Genomic DNA, 20,191 nt, shown 5'->3' with positions numbered 1-20,191 from the left:
TAAATAGCTATTAAGGGCAATCATAAACTAAGTCAAACCGCCTTAGGCCGCGATGAACCGCCACGAACCGTACTTAAAAGCTGATAAGCCCGTTGCTGATAACAGCTGAAAGCTAAAAGCTAAAAGCGGGCTGCTGCACACATGTGCGACACGCTCTTTGTTTATGTGCAAATCAATGCAACTGGCACTTACTTATGTAAGCCACTGTAAGCGATAAAACCATATCTAAATGGCATTTAAAGTCCTCGATCGCTAATTGGGCGAGCCAACAAAAAATATATAGTATATAAGCATTCAGAAATATATTAAAAAAGCCGCCCCCGCCCAATGGCAATTGCATTTTAAATGCTACACAAAATGTTTATTAGGTATTTTGTTGCTATTATTTGTAATCAGTTTTGTAAACAGTTAACGCTGCTAATGAGCCACACACGAAACCTAACTGCGACACGCAAAAATAAAAATTCCGAACAGAACCTAGTAAATAAAATACATATCTGTGGTATTATTTTTAGCAGCAGAGTCTGCCCTCGTCTCCAGCACCTTTTGCATAATTTGAGCTAATTTATAAATCAAATACTCGATATATGTGCACAGCAATGACTAATTTAATAAACAAATTGTGCGGCAGTTAATTGTGGCGAAAAGCTGCTATAAAAACTCAATTGCCGGTTGGAGCCCAATAGAACCCGACCCGGAGCTTGGCTCTGCAAACTTAGGGCGGTCAAAGTGCAGGCACAAGCCAACTGACTGCTTATATAAGTGTACCCTGTAGTCTTTAATGTAATTAAGGGTATACTAGAATGCGTTTTACAAGTTCGAGTCAAAATTCTAAAGGTTTTGCAGTTGCTTTTATACAATTTACAATTTACAATTAATAGAAATTGTCGCTCTTCCTACAAATTTACATATTTCTTTACCCAAAGCAACCCTCAGCATTGAGTCCATATGTTCTCTAAATATGTTTTAATATTTCTTTTTAAATTCTTCATGTTTTTCCTCTTTGTTTCAAGCCTTACAAAGCTTACACAAGTGCATTTTTGATTATGCATGTATTGGTAAGCTTTGTCCCGTAAAGCATTTCGTGCATTTAAAGTCCTGTGTAGAGTGTGCACAGAGCTTTAAGCTCACGAAACGTCAGCATGTGTGAGCTGTGTACGTGAGTTGAGTGTTCTGCGTGATTTATTATGGATAAAATATATACTACATATAGGGTATATTCAAGGTCAAGCACATTCCTTCCACTCTGTGCATTTCTAACGCTCGCTCTATTGAATGCGCTTTGTGCTGCGTCATTGCGGTAACGCCCTCGAGGCTCTGCACCACTCCGAAACCGCAAAACACACAAAGCTCATCAGCCGCAAGCGACGATGCGCTGAGCGCGGAATGTGGAACGAGCTCAGGAAGCTGCAGTGCAAATTGCAATTTGAAATTGTGCAATTAAATTAGAGACAAGCCGCACATATGAGGCAGAAAGCAGGGCTGAGCGGTGGGTGAGTGGGTTGCGGCTGTGTCGCTAAGGTTAGGCCTCGCATTAAGCCCGAGATAGTTTTGCAAGCAAAATGCAATTCAACACCGTGTAGATTAGAAAAAACTACTGCCAATGCAACAAGATCAAGTTATAAAATAAAAAATGTGCTAACAACAATTTCTACTAATGTGCTTTGCAGAGGAGGAAGCCTATTTGTGCCTGGCCGGACTTGTGGGCAGCAAGGAGAAGACATTCATTAATCAAACCAAACTGCAGCATGAGGTCACCTGGAAGACGGTCATGCAGATAGCCAAAAAGCACACAGTATGTTTGCAAACAAATAGATCCTGTTAAATCATATAAATAAATGCATTTGTTAATTTTAGAAAAGTGCCATTGCGTATTTCCAACGCATCTGTCCGAGCCAGAAGCTGGAGCGTGTCTTCATGGACTGGTGCTGGTGGATTTTAGCTGGTCTACCCTTTCAGCATTTGGTGCGAATTATGGATTGCTATTTCCATGAGGGCATCAAGGTGCTATATCGCGTCGCCCTGGTCATACTCAATCTCTTCCACAAGGAATGCCAGTCGAACAACGAATGGAGTCCGGATAATATTAAAAACGACATTGGCAATGCGCTCATCAAGTTCTGCAAAAAGATACCAGTATCTCCGGCTAAGCTGCTCCATGCCGCTTTTAGTATTAGGGGACTCAGGTAAGGACACTTTTTTCATATTATATTTTAAATAGATCAAAGATTGATAATGCGACAATGTTATATTAGCAGATCTTGTGACTATTGTCAATATTGGATATGTAACAGACAAAGCTTGCAAATTGAGCAAGCAAATATTCATTTACCCTGTTCTTATATTCGTATCCAATTTTGACTATATGCCTGCAAATACCCTGCATATATATCATTATCATATATAGTTAAGCTCTTTAGATTGTTTCTTCAAAATCTATTTAAATTGTTTCCTACTCTCGAATAATATATCGTGTTTATTAATTAACAAATGAGAATCTATTGAATTGGCTTGTACTCTGTGAACACATCTGAACTATTACTAATGACATGTTTTTCTTCTTTTCATATTGCAGTACCCAGTATATTTCTAGAATATTTATCAAGACTGAAATGCTACTAAAAAGCCGATCCGCATTCAACAGCGGCTCGAAGCAATTAATCAAATCGCGTTCAAGTGATAATCTGCCCACTAGTCAGTCGCAGGTCAACATCCAAATGATGTCACATACATTGACCATACGTGAGGTAAGTAAACGACAGACTGGCCCCGGTTAGAAGCCCATAAAACCCCTTAACTACCCACAACCACTCAGAACCACACAAACAGCCAGGCAATATCTATCTATCTATACTAGCCAATTTAACAGTTTTCAAGGGTCTTTGGAACTGCACCCAAACCAAGTTTGTTTTTGTTTAGACTTTAGTTCAACTTAGGTTTAGGTTCTGCTCCAAATATAATGGTTATTCTTTATCCACACAGCACCGCACACACTTATATAACTTAACTAATTATGGTAAACAACTGTAAAACTCTATTGATTTATTGTTTTTGTGTTCTTTCAAAACTCACACAACAACAACATCAACAACAACAATTCAACTCACTTGAAAATATATCCAATTGAAAAACAAAACCAGAAGCTGCACTCCGAGAGCTGTCGCAATTTGGTATGGGGCTATAAATTACGTATATACATATATATATATATATATATAGATCATATATTATTATATACCATAGGATGATAATGCTGACTGATGTTCAAACTCTGCTTGTTTTGTTTTTCATAAATAATTAACTAAAAACACTTTTGAGTTCTGGGTTAAAAAGCGCGTCCTTCGCATGTTTTCAGCTTTTTCCAGCTAGCAAAAATCATGCGCAGGATATGGCAATATGTTCCTTACGTTTTATCCTTCGATTGGCTACGCTATGGATTAAATTGTTATCCAGTCTGATAATTCAAATTTCTAGCGGATTTACAGCTTATGATATAGCGGTTTTACAGCCAGTTCTTTTTGTTGTGTTTTTTGAATGTTTTTCTTTTTGTTACAAAAAAAACTACCTAACAAAACTCAATTTTAAAAACTTATCTTCAGTTTCCTAGCCCTAACTTTTAATCAATGCATAACAACAACACAAACAACAACAACAACAACAGCAATATATATAAAAGCTACTTATCCATTTCCGTTGCTAAACACAAAGTTGCATTTGAGTTCAGTTTTTATTAAACAACTTATTTTATCGCACTTGTTTTGCACTCCAAGGCCAAAAAAAAAGAAATATATAAAAAACAGAACACAATCAAAAACAAAAACAACCACAGCCACAATCTAAACCCAATTTAATGCCAACAAATGTTCTATATATCAATATTAACTTTTCCAATATATTATATATAAAATGTTATTTCTATTTTTCTTGTATTTTGCGCTGCCTTGGCAAACTTTGAATGAAAAAAAAAAAAAACTAAAAATAATAAAAACCAAAAAATCAAAACCAAAATTCTTATAAATATAAAAATAAAACTTATTAATATAACAAATATAACATGCGTGCGCTTTATCAACATGAAATTTCATATCTCTCGAAACTGCCATTATACTATATCATGTGCATAAAACTAAATAATTATATGTGTATGTGTATGTGTATGGCATTGTGTATACAGGGCGAAAAGTCGCCCGGTCATAGAGCCATCGCCATGGGTGTCTATCCCATACACAATCTCAAAAGTCAAGTCTGTAAGAACGAAGATGTAAGTCCAGAAGAGAGCAGTCGAATCGCCGCCACTTTGCTAACTTTTTGCTAGTTATCCCTACTCGATATATATATATATATATACATATGTTTTCTTTTAAAGTATTATTGTAAAGCAAGTATACAACATACAGCACACACCCAAGAAAACGGAATGTAAAGCTTATCAAAACTGCACCTCAAATCAAAGTCTTTCTCTTTTTCTCACCCTCAAACACTGCTCATCGCGAGGTGCTTCACCCTCCCTTCACAGACCACATTGCATGCTCTGATGTGTGCAAGAATCGAGTTTCCAGTTTTGTTGGCATTATACTTATTATAGCATAATTAAGAATTTGTATATTATTTTACAACTTGTTTTTTTTTATAGTTAGTTTATCTGTTTCTGTTAAATTTAATTTAGCCTTTGAAAGTTTTAAGCAGCAGAAGGGCCCCCCCTACCCTCGCCGATTTTTAATCCCCTCCCCACCCCAACCCCGAAATCTGTATCCCATGTCAAACTTTCAATCGATCATTCAAGTCGAGTCGCATCTAATCTTGACACTGCTATATATCATCTTTTTTCATAGCATTTTGGTTTACCGGGCACAACGAATTTCATTAAAACCTGGACGGATAGACAATTTGTAAGCACATATCTCTATTACGAGCCAACATTTTACAACAAATCGTGAATGATCCATCCAAAGAAATTCCCATTCCAGTAATAAAACAGTTACATCTTGTGCCGTTTTATTAGACAATTTAACAAAACCAAAACAAAAAAAAGTTTCCCAATTAGCGCTAAATCCCAATATTTCTCTCTCTCTCTCTTCCCCCTTTCTCTTTCTCACCCACTTTCTCTTTCTCTCTCTCTCTCTCTCTCTCTAATTGTGTGTTTGTGTGTGCGTGTGAGCGTCCCTTGTGTTAGTAAACTAAACCTTCATAAATAGAGCCTACACAAATCGCAATCACCATTCATTAATCGAGCCATTGCAATTTACAGTTTGGCAGGCCGACAGTTTGGCAGTCATAGCACACAGTTTAGCATGCACTGCGCCACTGCAATAAATGCGCTGCTGCTGCTGTGCAAAAAGATGCTAAAAAAAAATCAAATTGTATTTTTTTTTTCTTTTATATATTTGTAGATTTCGATTTGTCAGTTTTATATAAATATATAATTACATTTTTTTTATGTATGATTCATGTATTAACTTGGCTTTTAGTTTGTTTTGGCCTTTTAGTTCATGTTCTAGTTAATATGTCTTTACCGTTTGTCTCTCTCTTACTGTCTCCCTGTTTATCGCTCTGTATCTACCACCCCGCCCAAAATGCCTAATATTGTTTTTTGTGTGTGTTATTTAGAGTAAATATATATATATTTAATTATTTTAACTGTGTTAAAACATTGGCTAATGCTACCCTTTTTCTAGTTCTAGTTAATCGTAGTTAATTTTGCCTAATAATATATCTCAGCTAGTCTTACAGAGCTTTATTAACTTGTTTTCTCATAATCCCTACTTCCTCTCACAGCTGTTCACGCTGTGGTCCTGGCTGCCCGTGCGAATCACCATGTACCAACCGGTGCTGCTCTACACCACCGAGGAGCACGGCTGCTCCCTGACGACCTTCTATGTGCGCGTGGAGCAGCACGAGCCCACGCTGCTCATGATCAAAACGTGCAATAATGAGGTAGGTGTGGAGGGGAATTGACTTTACCATTGAAATGCCGTGCTAATTGCATTCTATTTTCACTTAGGTATTTGGCGCCTATTGCTCGTCGCGCTGGTTTGAGCGCAATGTCAAGGATGACAAGGGCCAGAGACAGGCCTACTTTGGCACCGGCGAAACCTTCTTGTTCTCCCTGTATCCCGAGCGAGCCAAGTATCCCTGGGTGGGCATCGAAGGCGATCGCGATCTGGGCCACAGCTCCGAACTCTTTATGGCAGCTGATTCCAAAATGATAACAATTGGCGGCGGGTAAGTCGAAATCAACTAAACGAATCTGAAAATAAAACTGAAACAGGGTTGAGCTTCTGTAAACACTTTGTTAAGCTGTGGCAATAACATTGTGCTGTTAACCCTATGGAGTGCCTGATGCATATCTCAGCTATATCTCAGTTATATGCTCACTAGCACAGATTAATTATTAATTTTTCTATTCACTTCTATTAAGACCTTATTTGACAAATTGGTTACTATTAAATTAAATTCTTTTCACAAACTAATAAATTGTTATTATATATTTAAATGAAATGTAAAATTTTCTATAGATTCCTTTATAAATTATTTGACACTTCTAAAAATGTATATCACTCTGTTAATCTGACGTGAACATATTTAATAAGTTGATTTACTAAACAGCGCTCTGTTAGCACACTGTTATTTAACATAGCACAGATATGTTAGTGGAACTATTTTGTTATGTTAACTAAACAGAATTTAAGAATTTCCATATGACATGCAATATTTCAACAAATTATTTCACATCTTCACATATCAAACCCAATTAACTTCTTTATTGTACTTTACAGTGAGGGCCAAGCTATTTGGATGGATGAGAACATACGATTTGGCAAGACGGACAGCTGTAAGACCTTTAACAATCCGCCGCTATGTCCGTCGGGTGACTTTGAGATACGCGTACTGGAGGTCTACGGCTTCGTGGGCATCTAAAGCCATATAGGCCCGATTGGCCCATAGACACTCAAAACGAAACCAAATTGCCCGCCGATGTTCAAGTGCTCAGCTGAAACCCGCACCTATGCTTCTCTCAGACCTACTCATATACACCTACACTCAGTCTATGCCCACACACACATATATACAGACATACACAATGCGAACGCTTGTGTTTCCGGCTCTAGCGGAAACACTAGGCAGAAGCAAAAGATGATGATGATAAAAAAGAAGAAGATTAAGATTTGTGTAAACATTTATAAAAACTTATTTATAAATATGTATCTAAAAAGTAAAAACAAAAAAGGCAGCAGTCGTTGTCATCATAGCCGTTGTAATGTTAAATGTTTAAACCCCGAGCAAAAACAAATTATATATTGTATAATGGAAATACTCTGTGAGTTAATGTTTCAAAACGCAAAAGCTTTGAAATTATATACATACAATAGTTGTTATTCATAAAAAAAAAAAAACAAAACTATTTATATATAAATATATATAAAATATGTGTATATCTAAATGTAAATCGTAAAACGTGAACCTATTTCTATATAACGACTTTAAACGGCAGACAACAAACGAAATATATTCCTTAAATGAAAAGAAAAGCAAGCAAAAATATCAAAAAATCAATTGTCATGTTAAATTTGTCTGCACATTTTGATAATAACTATTATTATTATTATTATTATTATTATTATTATTATTATTATTATTATGATTATGATTATGCCTAAAGTAATTTGTATGTTTACTTTTATTATTATTTTTCTGCTTTCTGTAAACCAAATTTACTGACTTGACTGAATTCGTTATAAATGTTATTAATATTATTATTACATATGTGTATAAATTATATACTTTGTAAATTGCATTGGAAACTTTTTTATTTTCTTACTATTGCTAGTTTCTATATATATATAAACTACCTATATATACATATATATATATCCATATAAAACTGAAATTTGCAGCATGAATTCAAAGCTAAAACAAAACACAAAACTTGCAGTGCAGTGTAATAGTTATATTAACGTATGCTATAGCTACGATTAGAAGCCACACTAAAGCTATTTGGGCGTGCAGGGCGAGGGGACGATAAAGTGGGGATTTAAGGGTCGGGGGGTGTGCACACATGTCACATATTGATCTCATTTATGATCCGTATCCAAAGCTTACAACAAATTCAATGTTTAGTTAAGACTCATTCCATTTGTGCATTGCTCAAGCTACACTCTTTTATTTTTATAAACTTACTCAAAGACAACAATTTTGAACTATTGTTTCTATGCAAAAACTTATTTTTCTTTTCATATTTCTAGTCAAGAGACAACAAGAAAATTTTCAAACATGTTGTGCACAACATTTCTTTTTTTAATTGGTAGGCGCTTGCGCACGCCCACTTTAGCGACTGCTCTTTGCACTACTCAAGCGAATTGTTACAATCACAACGAATACAAAACTTATATAGAAAATATTACAACAATTAACAATACATAAATGTAAATTATGCCAAAAAATAATGCGATTTGCTGTTGCTGCTGCGCCGACTCAAAGTTCTATGCGCCACTCAATTTAAGTTTAGTTCAAGCGCATAGATCAATACTCTATGAACAAATGAATCAACACATTTCGGAGCTGGACTCCAAAATAAAAAAAAAAACACACACACACACCTCACTCACTTGCAACACACACACACACACACATGTGGCAAGGCATGACAGCAAATTTGTAAAATGTTTGTGGCTGCTAAAAAGAAAATATATATATATAATAAATTATGTGTATATTATAATTTAGTTATTAATTAATTAAACTCTCTGTGTTGTTGAAAGAATTGTGTATGTAAACAGCATTAAATATGGCATATGCTATAGCTCATACCCATAATAGCCTAGCTGAAAAGTTTGATTAACTCAAAGAAAAAAATATGAAGTTAAAAAAAATATGTATAAATATATTTGTTACTTGTTTCTGTGCTGTTGATAAAAGTTTTTAATTTACTTGGTTGACTATTGATACAAATTCTCAGATAATTGTTGGGCTGAGGCTGAGGAGAGAGGTTGCGGGTGCGCTCATATTAATCTGAACAGTATTTGGCAAAGGGCAACAAAGAGTCAACTAATTCATTATCTTCTGTATATATACAATTGTTTACACTGTTTTTCTATATAACTATATGAATTGTTCTCTATGTGTAGTCGTTGTTAGGTTTCGATCATTTAATTTGTACAATAACCGACCATTATAGAGAGACATCTAAGTGTGTTATACATATATATATATAAACGATGATAAGCTCCAACTGAAGTTATATATTATGCAAACTGAAATATTACAATGAATAATATAGATATATACGTACATATTTGAACTATGCGTTGTTCACTATTTGAATTCTAGAGCGTGTTGTTTATTTATTTTGTATTATTATTTTATTTTATGAATTACAAATACACACACATACAGTAATAAACGAATACAATTGAAAGATATACCCGATTATATATTATATATTTCAAACGAAATAATGCATTATTATTATAAATATATATATGTATGTTAAATCATTTTAGTGGACGTATAAAAACAAAACGAAGCTAAATCAAATAAAATGTAAAATGTTGCAAAAATATCTAATATGTTGCTTTCAGTTAAGACCTTTCTATTCGATTCTCAACGTATTTAATTGTTGAATATGTAAACTAAAATAAGCATCACGCTCAAAACCGTGCTGTGGACCTGTGCCAGGTGCGTGCTCCGATTACAGAAATCCTTGTGGCAGAAAACACAACCCAAGAAACTGAGCTGCGGCATCACCGGATCCGACTGCTCATCGCACACAGATAAATCGCCGAAGGCGCAGGAACGTCGCACAAACAACGCTTCTTCAAGTGCTGCAAAAAACGAGTAGATACACATAGTATAAGTACACTAGCTGATACTACCCGGCGTTGTTCGGGCCTTGCGTATAACTCATACAGATCTCAATATCTGTTAGTTGCTATTGGAAGAAATACCATCAAGCAAATCAAAATATCCGTTAAATACATTTTCACATACATTGAAAATTAGTTTTAAGCAGATTTAGTTAAAAATGAAAGAGAAATTTCCACTTTTGCTGGTGGAAACTTCTCTGGGTAATGTGCTAGTATCAGTATCAATTTGTTGGTTAATCAGTTGGCTAGGTATCATATTTAGATGAACTAACTAAAGCTTGGCATACTTACAGCCCCTGTAGTACTTGGTCAGGCACGCAGTGTCGGGTCGCTGCAAATAGAAAGCACGCAATTGCTCTGGCAGCTCCATGGAATCGCAGTCGGTTTTGGCAATGTCATCAGGCTGAAAATCATCGCCGCAATTCAAATCGTTGACGGAATCGCATTCATAGCAGCTAACGGCCAGAGCTGTGTGTCGATGACGAGATGTGAGTGCGTGTGTGTGTGTGATAAATGTGTGCTTAATATGTGTGTCAACAATGTATGACACGTTCGATGCGCTCACCTGTGGCGGCCAGTGAAACGAGCAGCAGCCCCAACGTCAACACCCAGCGCCCCAACATGCCCAACTGTTGTCTATCCATGTGTGTGTGTGTTTGCGAAAGTGTGTGTAGTGCTCAGGTAGGAATATAGATGACGGATAGCTTGTATATTATGAGTGCACAGATTGGCCAGTTGATCGCGCCCAGAGCGTCACATGGCCGAACCAGCCGGACGAGCTGCACACGCGAGACTGAGCCAAAGCCAATCGCATTCTGAATGATGAGTTTTGTATTCAGTTTTTTTTTTGCGCTATTTTCTTCTTTTTGTTATTTTCCATATAACACATTTGGTTTTCATTTGGCTGACCGCGTCTAGTACAGGCCACACATATACGATATGGAAATGAAAATGGAAATGGTATGAGCGGCATTTTGATAGCCTAAAATAAATGTCCGTTGACATGAAACATGGAATGGTGCAAAATACACGTCGCTATTGTGTGTGCCTGCATGAGTGTGTGTATGTTATGTGTGTGTGTGCGTGTGTGTGTCTGTTTGTGTGTGTGTGTGTGTGTGTGGGCGGCGTGCCCTTGTTCATGCCGCAGACGCCTCTGCCCCGAGAGTTCATTGCGCGCACAAATAAACAATTTTCGCTTTATTCTATATTAATTTTGATTTTATTAGCTGGCCTTTGGCGCTTACTCGGCTTTCTTGGCCATGGCCATATATAACAACAAACTAAGAACAACAACAACTTATGCCTAATGCCTTAAACATGCCTCATACGTCCCGTTGGCCGCCCTGCAGCCATCGGGCTGCCAGCAGATACAACGCCAATGCGGGCAGCTGCCACAGATCCACCTGCGGATGTTCTGCTCCATTGCAGTAGTTCTCGTTGTCGCACACGTGGCAGCTGGCGTTCTGCACGGCGATCAGCGTTGGGTCCAGCTTGCAGCCAATCTCTGTCTCGTTCACCTCGCCAAAGTAGCAGCCACGCACGAATTTGTTGACGCCATTTTCTGTGTGCGGTTCAAAAAGTCAATTCAAATAATTAATTTTAACAATCTTGCGGCATACTTTTAGGCGAATGCACATAAAAAAACAGCTTTGGTGGCCGAAAAGCATACGTCTTTGGTTTCTATTATAATATGTATTATAATATCACAATCATTTCAGATTCAAGTAAGATCTAAGTTCAAAGCATTTTGTTTTATATATATTAGGTTTACGAATGTATTGTATACAGATTGGTCAAAGAATTTTAAACTTATTTGTGTGCATATTTCTTTCATAATAACTGCAAACCCAACTGCAATGCAGTGGAATGTCAAAACTATCTGTAAATAATTAAATTCTATTAATTGAATTGTTATAACTTGAGTTGCTGAAGTCCGATCGAATAAGCCCATACCATTTTAAGCAATTTGAGCTCATTTTAGATTGGACTTTCTTGATTGACAGAGATATTACAAATTAATAAGTTTTTCTTGAAAATATATGGCTCTTGCACTTTGGCAGTCCATTGAAGAAATTCATAGATTGATTTCTTGATATCAGAACAGATCCAATGGATAGTCCTGATCAGTTTGAGTCCTAAATGGTATATTATATGAAAATCGGCCTTTTATTTGGGGAAGCAAATATTTAAAAGTTGAACTTTTAGCACATCTTTAAAACCACAGCTGCTATTATTACTTTAATAACTTAAGTTAAATGAAAGCGTGCCATATATAAGTCTGATCTTGTGTATAGGAAATTTTACTGCCCCCTATAGACCTCGAGAGCGGTGTTTTCATCCACTTTGAGATCGACTAGTCCAAGGATAGAGTATATATACACGCAAAAGCAAGTTGCTTATAAGAGTAATTATCATCCAGTAATCAATTAACATAATTTTCTTATATAGAAGAGGCTGGCTGGCCTCGAAAAGAACGCTATGGGAACCAATTCAGAATTAAGCCGGGTAAGAATAAGAGCATGCATATTTTAAATTATCATAGCAATACGTGGAGGCAACAAAGGCACTAAAATCTCATTTTTATCTCGCATTGTCCACTTGAAACTGCCAGATACATCTGCATTTACCAAGATACACTCGTGTAGCACGGAGATTTTCTTAATTCAAAAATACTTTTGACTTTCGTCTTTAGAAAGAAAAGAACTAACAATACAAATACATTTTTTTTTTTGAAGCGAGAAACATTTGTATCTTATGTGCATGATTTATGCATACAAAGTTTGTATCTAAACCCGAAATCTATGACCCAAAGATACACATGTTGATCTCAAAGATACATTTTTAATGCCACTGAGGCGCTCTCTATCTCTCTCTCTCTCTTCATCTTCCCCGCCGTGGTATATCCTAATTGGCCGTTAAGGGACGCGTCAGAAATTTATTTGATTTTCATGTATTGAGGTCATCTTATAAAAGACCGCATACTTTTCCGTCTGAATCATTTTCATTCATGAATATTTTTGCGAGTTGGTTGGCCAAGTACTTACCGCGAAAAACTCGCTTCAGGCACGCTGTCGCATTCTTGTTGGACAGCTCGTTTTCCAAAAAACGGGGCGGGGCAATAAAGGCGCAATCGTACTTGAAATGATTCTCGATTTCGAAATTTTCGCCGCAGCTCGTCTCGTAAACGGACTCACATGAGTAGCATCTGATGGCGTAAGCTGTTGGCATTGAATATACATATATATAAATATATATATATATATATATATATATATATATATATATATATTTATGTTGTTGAGTTTAATGGCTAAAGACAAAATGGTCAAAAGCTAACCTGTGGCCAGCAGCGTGAGGAGGGTGCCAGAACAAAGTAAATACTGCATTTAACTGATGTTTTCGTATTGAAGAAAAACAAAGGAAAATCCAAGCACTTTCCACAACCGGCTGTATATAATTTAGAGCATTTATAGAAATGGTTTGGATTTATTTGGATTCTTATGTTATATATGGAAAATCTTTATAACTTATTTTAATTGCCGCATTGGCGTTTGGTTCTTTATGGAAATTTCTAATGATGCTTTCCTTAATTGTATTTTCTTTTTTATTTTTAACTTTTTCATTCAGCTCTCGGGAAGCAATTGAAACGAAACAATTTGGTTTGAAAGTGTTTGCTTGCGTCTAAGTTGGGGCATTTACAAATATATATTTCTATAAATTACTCGTATCTTTGCATATTTCTTATATTTTTATTATTTTGATGTTTTCGGCACTGTAAACTCGCGTCTTTCTTGCGTTCAATGGCTATATTTTGCTTAGATTTCCGCACCGATGTCTAACAACAGTCGCCCGCTCTGTCGTCGCTTTAGAGATTTGTATCTTTTGTTGTTGTTGTTATTTTCCGGTGTGTTCTGTTTATAAAGCAGAAAACGCCTCAGCCGCCAGTCAGTCGACGGCCGCGTTCGAAATTATACTGAAAAATGCCAAAGCGTTTCCAAATTCCACTTCTGGGCTCTCACTCTCCCTAGCTCTCTTTCTATATACCTCTGTCTCACTCCTTTCCGCCTCACTCTTTCGCTCGCTTGCTCCTGTCTTCGGGTCTGGGCAACTTGCTGGCCAGCGCTCGCGGGACACCTATTGAAATTGTCTAATTTTAATGAATTTCCCCCAGACACACACCGTCAAATAAATAATATATATGTATATTCTAGGTAGAATTAATAGCACACATATGGAGGAAGACGCCACGCGATTTCAGTTGCCTCTTAGCCCCTTTTTAATAACAGCAAAGAGAGCTAACAAAGTTGCCAAAGAGTACAAACAACTTGCCAGTGTGGGTGTGTGTGCTTCTGTGTGCGTGTGTTTGTGCTATGTGTGTGAGCAGGAGCTTTAATTATGGCCTTGCATGCAAGGACAGCTTTCACTGTGGACACATTTTCAATACATTTCCCTTAATGATTACATCGTCGCTGTTAAAGGAGGAAGGAGTTTAATAGACAAACGATTTTATAGCTAAGCGATAGTAATTTAAAATAATTGTGTGGAAAAACTTTTGGGTATTTGGAAATATGTGGGCTTAGTTATATCAAAAAAGGGTATATTGTTTCGTTTATATATATATATATATATTCTTAATCAGCATCATCATCATACTTGTGTCGATCTTGCCTGCCCGTCTTTCTGTCGATATCTAAGACATTCATTGAATGCAGTCCTAGTGCCCGCTCTGTACGAGTTTGTTACAAATGATCGACAAGAACTATAGACGGGAAATTCGGTACGGGTTTACATCCAGAATATTTCATATTTTGAATACATCCCTCAATATTATATAAAAATCGAAAAAACGCATTTCTCATAGTATGGGGAAGAGGGCAAAAGCAGCGCAGCCGCAGCGTACGTTTGACAAGAAGAAGTTTGCAATAAGAACATATAATCTTCCATAGTAAATATGTGTATGGATTAAAATATATACGATTTATTCCGCCTTTTGAAATATTTAGAATATTTAGAAAAATATTTTATAGGAATTTTGCCTTTGAAGTGACGGCCTGATTTATAAGTAGTATACAGTATTCCTTGTAATGGAAAATTAAATAACACATGTGTGAGGCATGTGGCATGGAAGTGTATCAATAAAAAAATTTGATGTCCGATCGATTGCTGCTATAGAAGCTATACAAAAGTTATGGGTCGAAAAGATATCACACACATATTGACACCGTAGTTCTATATGGTGGGATTTTGCTCATATTCATTGTTTGCAAGCAAGTAAAGATAATTAGATTGGCTAAATTTATTGCATATAGCGAATTCACTGGATACACTAAGAGAGTTGGCTTAATTAAAAAAATAATTATTTTCAGTAATTGGCTGCGCTGTAAATAAAGGCTGTTTAATTGTCATATTAATCACCTCAACATGTTTATTTTCACATGTACACTTTTATAGAATTCCTAGAGTAATCAAATAATATGTGTAAAACATTTATAATTCGACCTGGGAACTCGGTTGTCCGCTGGAAAAATATATATAAAAAACTGTAAATTTATAATTTTGTTCTTAACAAAAGTAAAGTAACTGAAATTTAATTTGGTATAAAAGCTGTTTTAATCCACTTTAAAATACGTTTCTCTTTTTGATTTTACTTAAAACTTCAATAATGATATACAAAATTTTGATAATACATAAGACACATGTTTAATGTTCCAGTTTCCGATTGGGATTGGAAGCTGAATACTCCAGTTAAATTTAGGCCAACAAGCGGGCCACGCCGAAGAACAGCAGGATAGCTCCAGCAATGGGGGTGAGGGAGGCGGAGCCGTTGCACTCATCCTTGGTGCACACATCACAGCTGAGCTGCTTGACGAAGGGCATGGAGGGATCCGACTGACAGCCAGTCTGGATGTTGGTTACGTCTCCAAAGTAACAGCTGCGCACGACCTGCGGATGGCCGGGCACTGAAACGGCGGCGAAATTCGTATTGTTAATTAGTTGAATGCAATATTTGAAGAAATTCTCATTGTCAGGTAATTGCTAATTTTGGATGCACTGCGTCGTCATTTATTTCATATTTTTCATATTGAAGCTAACAACTGTTAATCAGAGGCGTTGACATTGCCAGGTTGAGGGGCCCTGTGAGTTTTGCGGCTTTGTTGCTGATTGTTTTCAAGGTCTGTCATTGTTTTAACGTCGATTAACTGTTATTCGAGTTCTATTCACATTTTTTTCTGGTAGCTTTCCATAGGCAGAACTAATTTTCTTAATTGGCAAATCTGCCTACATAATGCGCAGTTTCCATAGAACTCTAATGACTATAAACCTACTCATATACTATACAAAAAAATAGGTACATTCAAAATAGCTGTGACTAATTCGTGGATGACAACCTCATAGCCAGCTTGATTGCCGCTGAAGCGCTGCTCAAATTTTGATAGATGCTTTACTGTTTTCTACACTCATCTTTAAAGTTTAGCTTATGAACAGCTACAATTAAATACGAAAGCAAATTTCATATAAATTATTTACTTAGACTTAGTATTCGATAAGACATAAAGGCTGGCTAAAAATACTTTCCCGTAATATTTACAATTTTTACATTTGTGTACACTCTAGCTGTTGAAATTTACATTGAGCTTTGTTCTTTTGGGTACGAGTGAGAAAATGTTCTATAGAAAATGTTCTAAATCTACAAAAGTTGTAAGGTTTCTAAGCTATGACACTGATATATATTGAGATCAAACTATTCACAGTATGGATCTTTGCTTATTGAGTTCAAGTATTCATTTTTCTTCTTATAAAACAGCAGAAAAAACGCAATAATGAAAAAAGTTGCTTATTCATAATAACAATTCTGATGTAATTTTCAGCAATACTTCCTTGCCTTGAAAAAAATGAATACATGCACGCTCGAAGAACTTTTGGGCTAATGATTCAACTAACACATCTACGATGACTCCAGTTACACTTATTGCTGATGAGCAAAATTTAATTTCAAATTAAAATCCATTTTATTTGGATCAACACTAAGAAGCTTCTGTCAACGAAATCCATTAGATTTGTAATGAATAATAAAACTCAATATATGTTCTTTTCGCTGGAGAATGCAACAGCCCAGAGCTCGTCAAATAAAATCGAACAGCTTTACATGCCAAGCACGAATGTGATAATTGCTGAAAAATGCAAAACAATAAGCTGAGCTCAACGGTTCAAATAACATGATGCGCATAGCTGCTCCCACATATAAAAAAATATATACATATATGCATACTAATTAAGAGAAACCTAATGGGATGTTGTCTTATAAAATATTAGATCACTTTTATATATATAGGAAAATAATGACAAATTTGTGCAGCTCGTTTCAAAAATTCGAAATTCGTTGTCTGAAATGCAATTAAAGTATTTTCTCATTCCGCATACGCCTAGTTGGTTAATTGTACGCATAAATGACGGACGCCGACGCCGATGCCTACGCCCCAGCTCAAGCAGTACGATTAAAACTAATCAAGCTAATTGAATGTACAACTTGACGCTTATGACATCATGTTATCAGCGTGCGGCGAAGTAGCTAGTTGGGCAATTAGCAGAAAACTTACCGCCATCGATGGTCTTCTTCATGCAGCCGGTGGCATTGCGTACGGGTAAGAAGGTCTGCAGGAAACGCGGCGGGGCAATGCGGGCACAGTCCAAAAGCAGGCTGTCATCAGCCTCAAACTTCTCGCCACACTTGGGACTGCTGACAGATTCGCACTGATAGCACTTGATGGCATAGCCTGCAAAGGGAATTGACTGTGTCGGGTGCTGCTTTACTTTTCACACAGACTGTGCATACCCGTGCAGGCCAGGGCGGCCAGAATGGCCACAGCCAGAACACGCCCCACTTTGGAAACCATTTTGTAGCACTTGAAATTAAATAAACAAGCTGTAAGGAAACGAACTGAATTATATATGTTAGATCTGAACGGCGCGGCGACTGTATTGCGTCTGATTTGAAACAATTTGAAAACTTAGCCAAACAGGCGCGCATTCACACTCAAACCGGCACTCATACTGCCACTCATAGTTGTACTCACGCTCATTCACATTTTCGAGTGAGTCTCGTTTCATTTGCGTGTTTTTCTTTGCACTTGGCCAATTTTGTATTCAATTTTGAGTTTAGAATTTTTTGCTTGACACACAAACATCCAAGCATATGACCGCAATTTTGTTTGTGTATGTATGCATGCACGATGTATAAGTATATTACGATTTAGAGAACTTGTTTTGGGTGATGTCAGACGTATATTGTCTTATTTATTTACTTTTTCCTTTGGACACGATAAAAAGGCAAACGCACACGGAATGTCATTGCTTTTTTATTTCTATTTGTGAGCATAAGTATTATATAAGTCTGATTTATGTCATGTTGCCTATGCTTCATTATGCGGCATCTCATTTGTATGCGACCCATTCAGCATTTGACGCCCATAGTACAAACGGGTTTTGTTTTCATTTTCTAAACTTTTATTGAGGGCATTATCACTAAGCTATGAAATGTGCAACTCAATGTAGCGAGAGCATCACCTAACTCAATCTATCGATACAAATATATAAATTCTTAACATAATTACAAGCAAGAAACAAGATTAAATTGAAAACAATTGAATAAAGTCCTCAACTCAAAATTATATTTTCTATTTAAGTGGAAATTGATTAAGTTTTATTTAATTTTTTTTTTTTATTTAAGAAAATTGGCAATTGGTACCTTGTTCCTTTTAATTATTAAAATAACAATGATGCAGTACTTAGCTAGGATATAGATGGTAGGCTTGGTAGAGTTTGATCCGGCTGGGAATGGGATATATATGTATATATATTTTGCATAGAGAATCTCATTTTTGTAATTCCTATAAGGGTATTTTAACTTCGGCGCACAGTTTTCAGTACTTTTTTCCGATGTATTACTTGTGCTTTTATTTCATACTAAAGTAGAAAACTGACTACAAACAACTAGTTGGATTCAGGAGGATTCGCACCGCATCAGCATTAATCTTGGCAATCATTCAAATCTTAACACTTGGAGGGCGTAAACATAGTTTATCGAAACATATGTTGGTTGTAAACAATGTTGGCAAAAAATGTTTGTTGTTGATCTACGCGAAGCAAAGAAATTGCTCTAAGCCTCAGCTAAATAACATGTATAAATAAAAAAGAGGCGATTATTCATAGCTCTTGGTAATTCAACATAACTCGGAAAACAAAAAACAAATTAATTGCCATCTGTATGGCTAAACGTGAATGAAATTCTTAATGAAATGCTTTGAAAAATACACAGTATGATCAGGACCAATAGCCGACTGTCTGTAATTAAATTGTTATGGGAAAGCTTCGTTAGATGGTTAAGACACAAATCGCGTAAACAAGAAATATAACGTGTTTGCAAATGTATCAAGCCTTCGGTTTCACAAAGATCGCCCTGTTTCTATACTCTGAATCTTTTGAAAAACAGGCAAAAGGAAGCATCCGACCAGAGTGTATATATATTATTGATCAGACACCCTCTCCTTAGTAGAAAAAAAGTGTTAAAACAAAAATTGGTCCATTTTTATTTTAATAAATTTAAATTCTGGACCTCAAGCCTAATATGTCGCCAAAATAAGCATTTAGCTAAATGATTTATAATTCTTGTACTCCAGGAGAGGTTAATCAGACATCAGACATTTCGCTAACCCATAAATGATAACAAATAAAATACTGAAGACAAGCAAAAGAAGTAAACTATCAACTCATATTGAGCATATATATAGTAATATAGTATATATAAATATGAATTTTAAAGAAAACGAAACGTTTGATATACAATTTTAAATGATCCTTTGTTTTATTTATATTAACTTTTATACAAGTTGGAAAAGTATATTGTATTTGTGCAAAATCCAAATGTATGTAACAGGCAGAAGGAAGCATCTCCGACCCCATAAAGTATATATATTCTTGATCAGCATAGCCGAGTCGATCTAGCCATGTCCGTCTGTCTGTCCGTCCGTCCGTCCGTATGTATGAACGCAAGGAAATTGTTATCTATTTAGAAAGCAAATGATTAAGTTTTATTGACCTACTGGCAGTTATTTTCCGGCCTTGCCCGTTGCAAGTTTTATGCTGAACATACCTTTTTCAGATAGCTCCCCTTGTCAAAAATTCAAATCTGCTAAATATGCCAACATTATATACATCTGGCTACTATCGGACTAAATCGGTCAAAAAGAAGATATTTCCATCAAGCTCAGCATTCATGAGATATCGATTCTCACATATCTGAAGAGGGGAAATGTCTCCAAGGGTATTAA

General features: G+C 36.1%; 4 protein-coding genes across 16 annotated transcripts in view; 1 reads left to right on the top strand and 3 right to left on the bottom strand.

Moving 5' to 3' along the window:
* The window catches only part of LOC115759157 (GTPase-activating protein skywalker), a 64,335-nt gene extending 56,698 nt beyond the window's left edge, over positions 1-7,637 (top strand). For 2 of the 13 annotated variants that reach the window (XM_030700021.1, XM_030700019.1), the window contains 7 exons: positions 1,671-1,795; positions 1,858-2,186; positions 2,576-2,747; positions 3,144-3,170; positions 5,776-5,934; positions 6,002-6,222; positions 6,777-7,637. In XM_030700021.1, coding sequence (XP_030555881.1) covers positions 1,671-1,795; positions 1,858-2,186; positions 2,576-2,747; positions 3,144-3,170; positions 5,776-5,934; positions 6,002-6,222; positions 6,777-6,918 — 1,175 coding nt within the window. In that variant the 3' untranslated portion in view covers positions 6,919-7,637. Of the gene's footprint in view, positions 1-1,670; positions 1,796-1,857; positions 2,187-2,575; positions 2,748-3,140; positions 3,171-3,355; positions 3,865-4,174; positions 4,262-4,832; positions 4,890-5,775; positions 5,935-6,001; positions 6,223-6,776 lie in introns of those variants that run through there. The other 11 variants (XM_030700020.1, XM_030700018.1, XM_030700014.1 and 8 more) reach the window with 7 other exon arrangements.
* A 1,855-nt stretch (positions 7,638-9,492) lies between these two features.
* Positions 9,493-10,642, bottom strand: LOC115758560. The gene is made up of 3 exons (XM_030699267.1): positions 10,429-10,642; positions 10,155-10,331; positions 9,493-9,821 (listed from the first exon to the last, which is right to left on the bottom strand). Exons 1-3 carry the CDS (start codon positions 10,505-10,507, stop codon positions 9,610-9,612), a joined length of 468 nt encoding a protein of 155 aa, XP_030555127.1. The 5' UTR covers positions 10,508-10,642; the 3' UTR covers positions 9,493-9,609.
* Positions 10,643-11,093: 451 nt separating this feature from the next.
* Positions 11,094-13,807, bottom strand: LOC115758733. The gene is made up of 4 exons (XM_030699483.1): positions 13,693-13,807; positions 13,201-13,310; positions 12,908-13,081; positions 11,094-11,424 (listed from the first exon to the last, which is right to left on the bottom strand). The coding sequence occupies exons 2-4, from the start codon at positions 13,247-13,249 to the stop codon at positions 11,186-11,188; spliced, it is 462 nt and encodes a 153-aa protein (XP_030555343.1). The 5' UTR covers positions 13,250-13,310; positions 13,693-13,807; the 3' UTR covers positions 11,094-11,185.
* Positions 13,808-15,459: 1,652 nt separating this feature from the next.
* On the bottom strand, positions 15,460-17,838 carry LOC115759035. Its single transcript, XM_030699857.1, has 3 exons — positions 17,698-17,838; positions 17,462-17,638; positions 15,460-15,823 (listed from the first exon to the last, which is right to left on the bottom strand). Exons 1-3 carry the CDS (start codon positions 17,756-17,758, stop codon positions 15,615-15,617), a joined length of 447 nt encoding a protein of 148 aa, XP_030555717.1. The 5' UTR covers positions 17,759-17,838; the 3' UTR covers positions 15,460-15,614.
* Positions 17,839-20,191: the final 2,353 nt, after the last annotated feature.

The sequence above is a fragment of the Drosophila novamexicana genome, unplaced genomic scaffold (assembly GCF_003285875.2).
Source record: "Drosophila novamexicana strain 15010-1031.04,08,12 unplaced genomic scaffold, DnovRS2.1 tig00000193-arrow-pilon, whole genome shotgun sequence".
Lineage (NCBI taxonomy): Eukaryota > Metazoa > Arthropoda > Insecta > Diptera > Drosophilidae > Drosophila > Drosophila novamexicana.
This window is presented reverse-complemented; position numbering and strand designations above follow the sequence as displayed.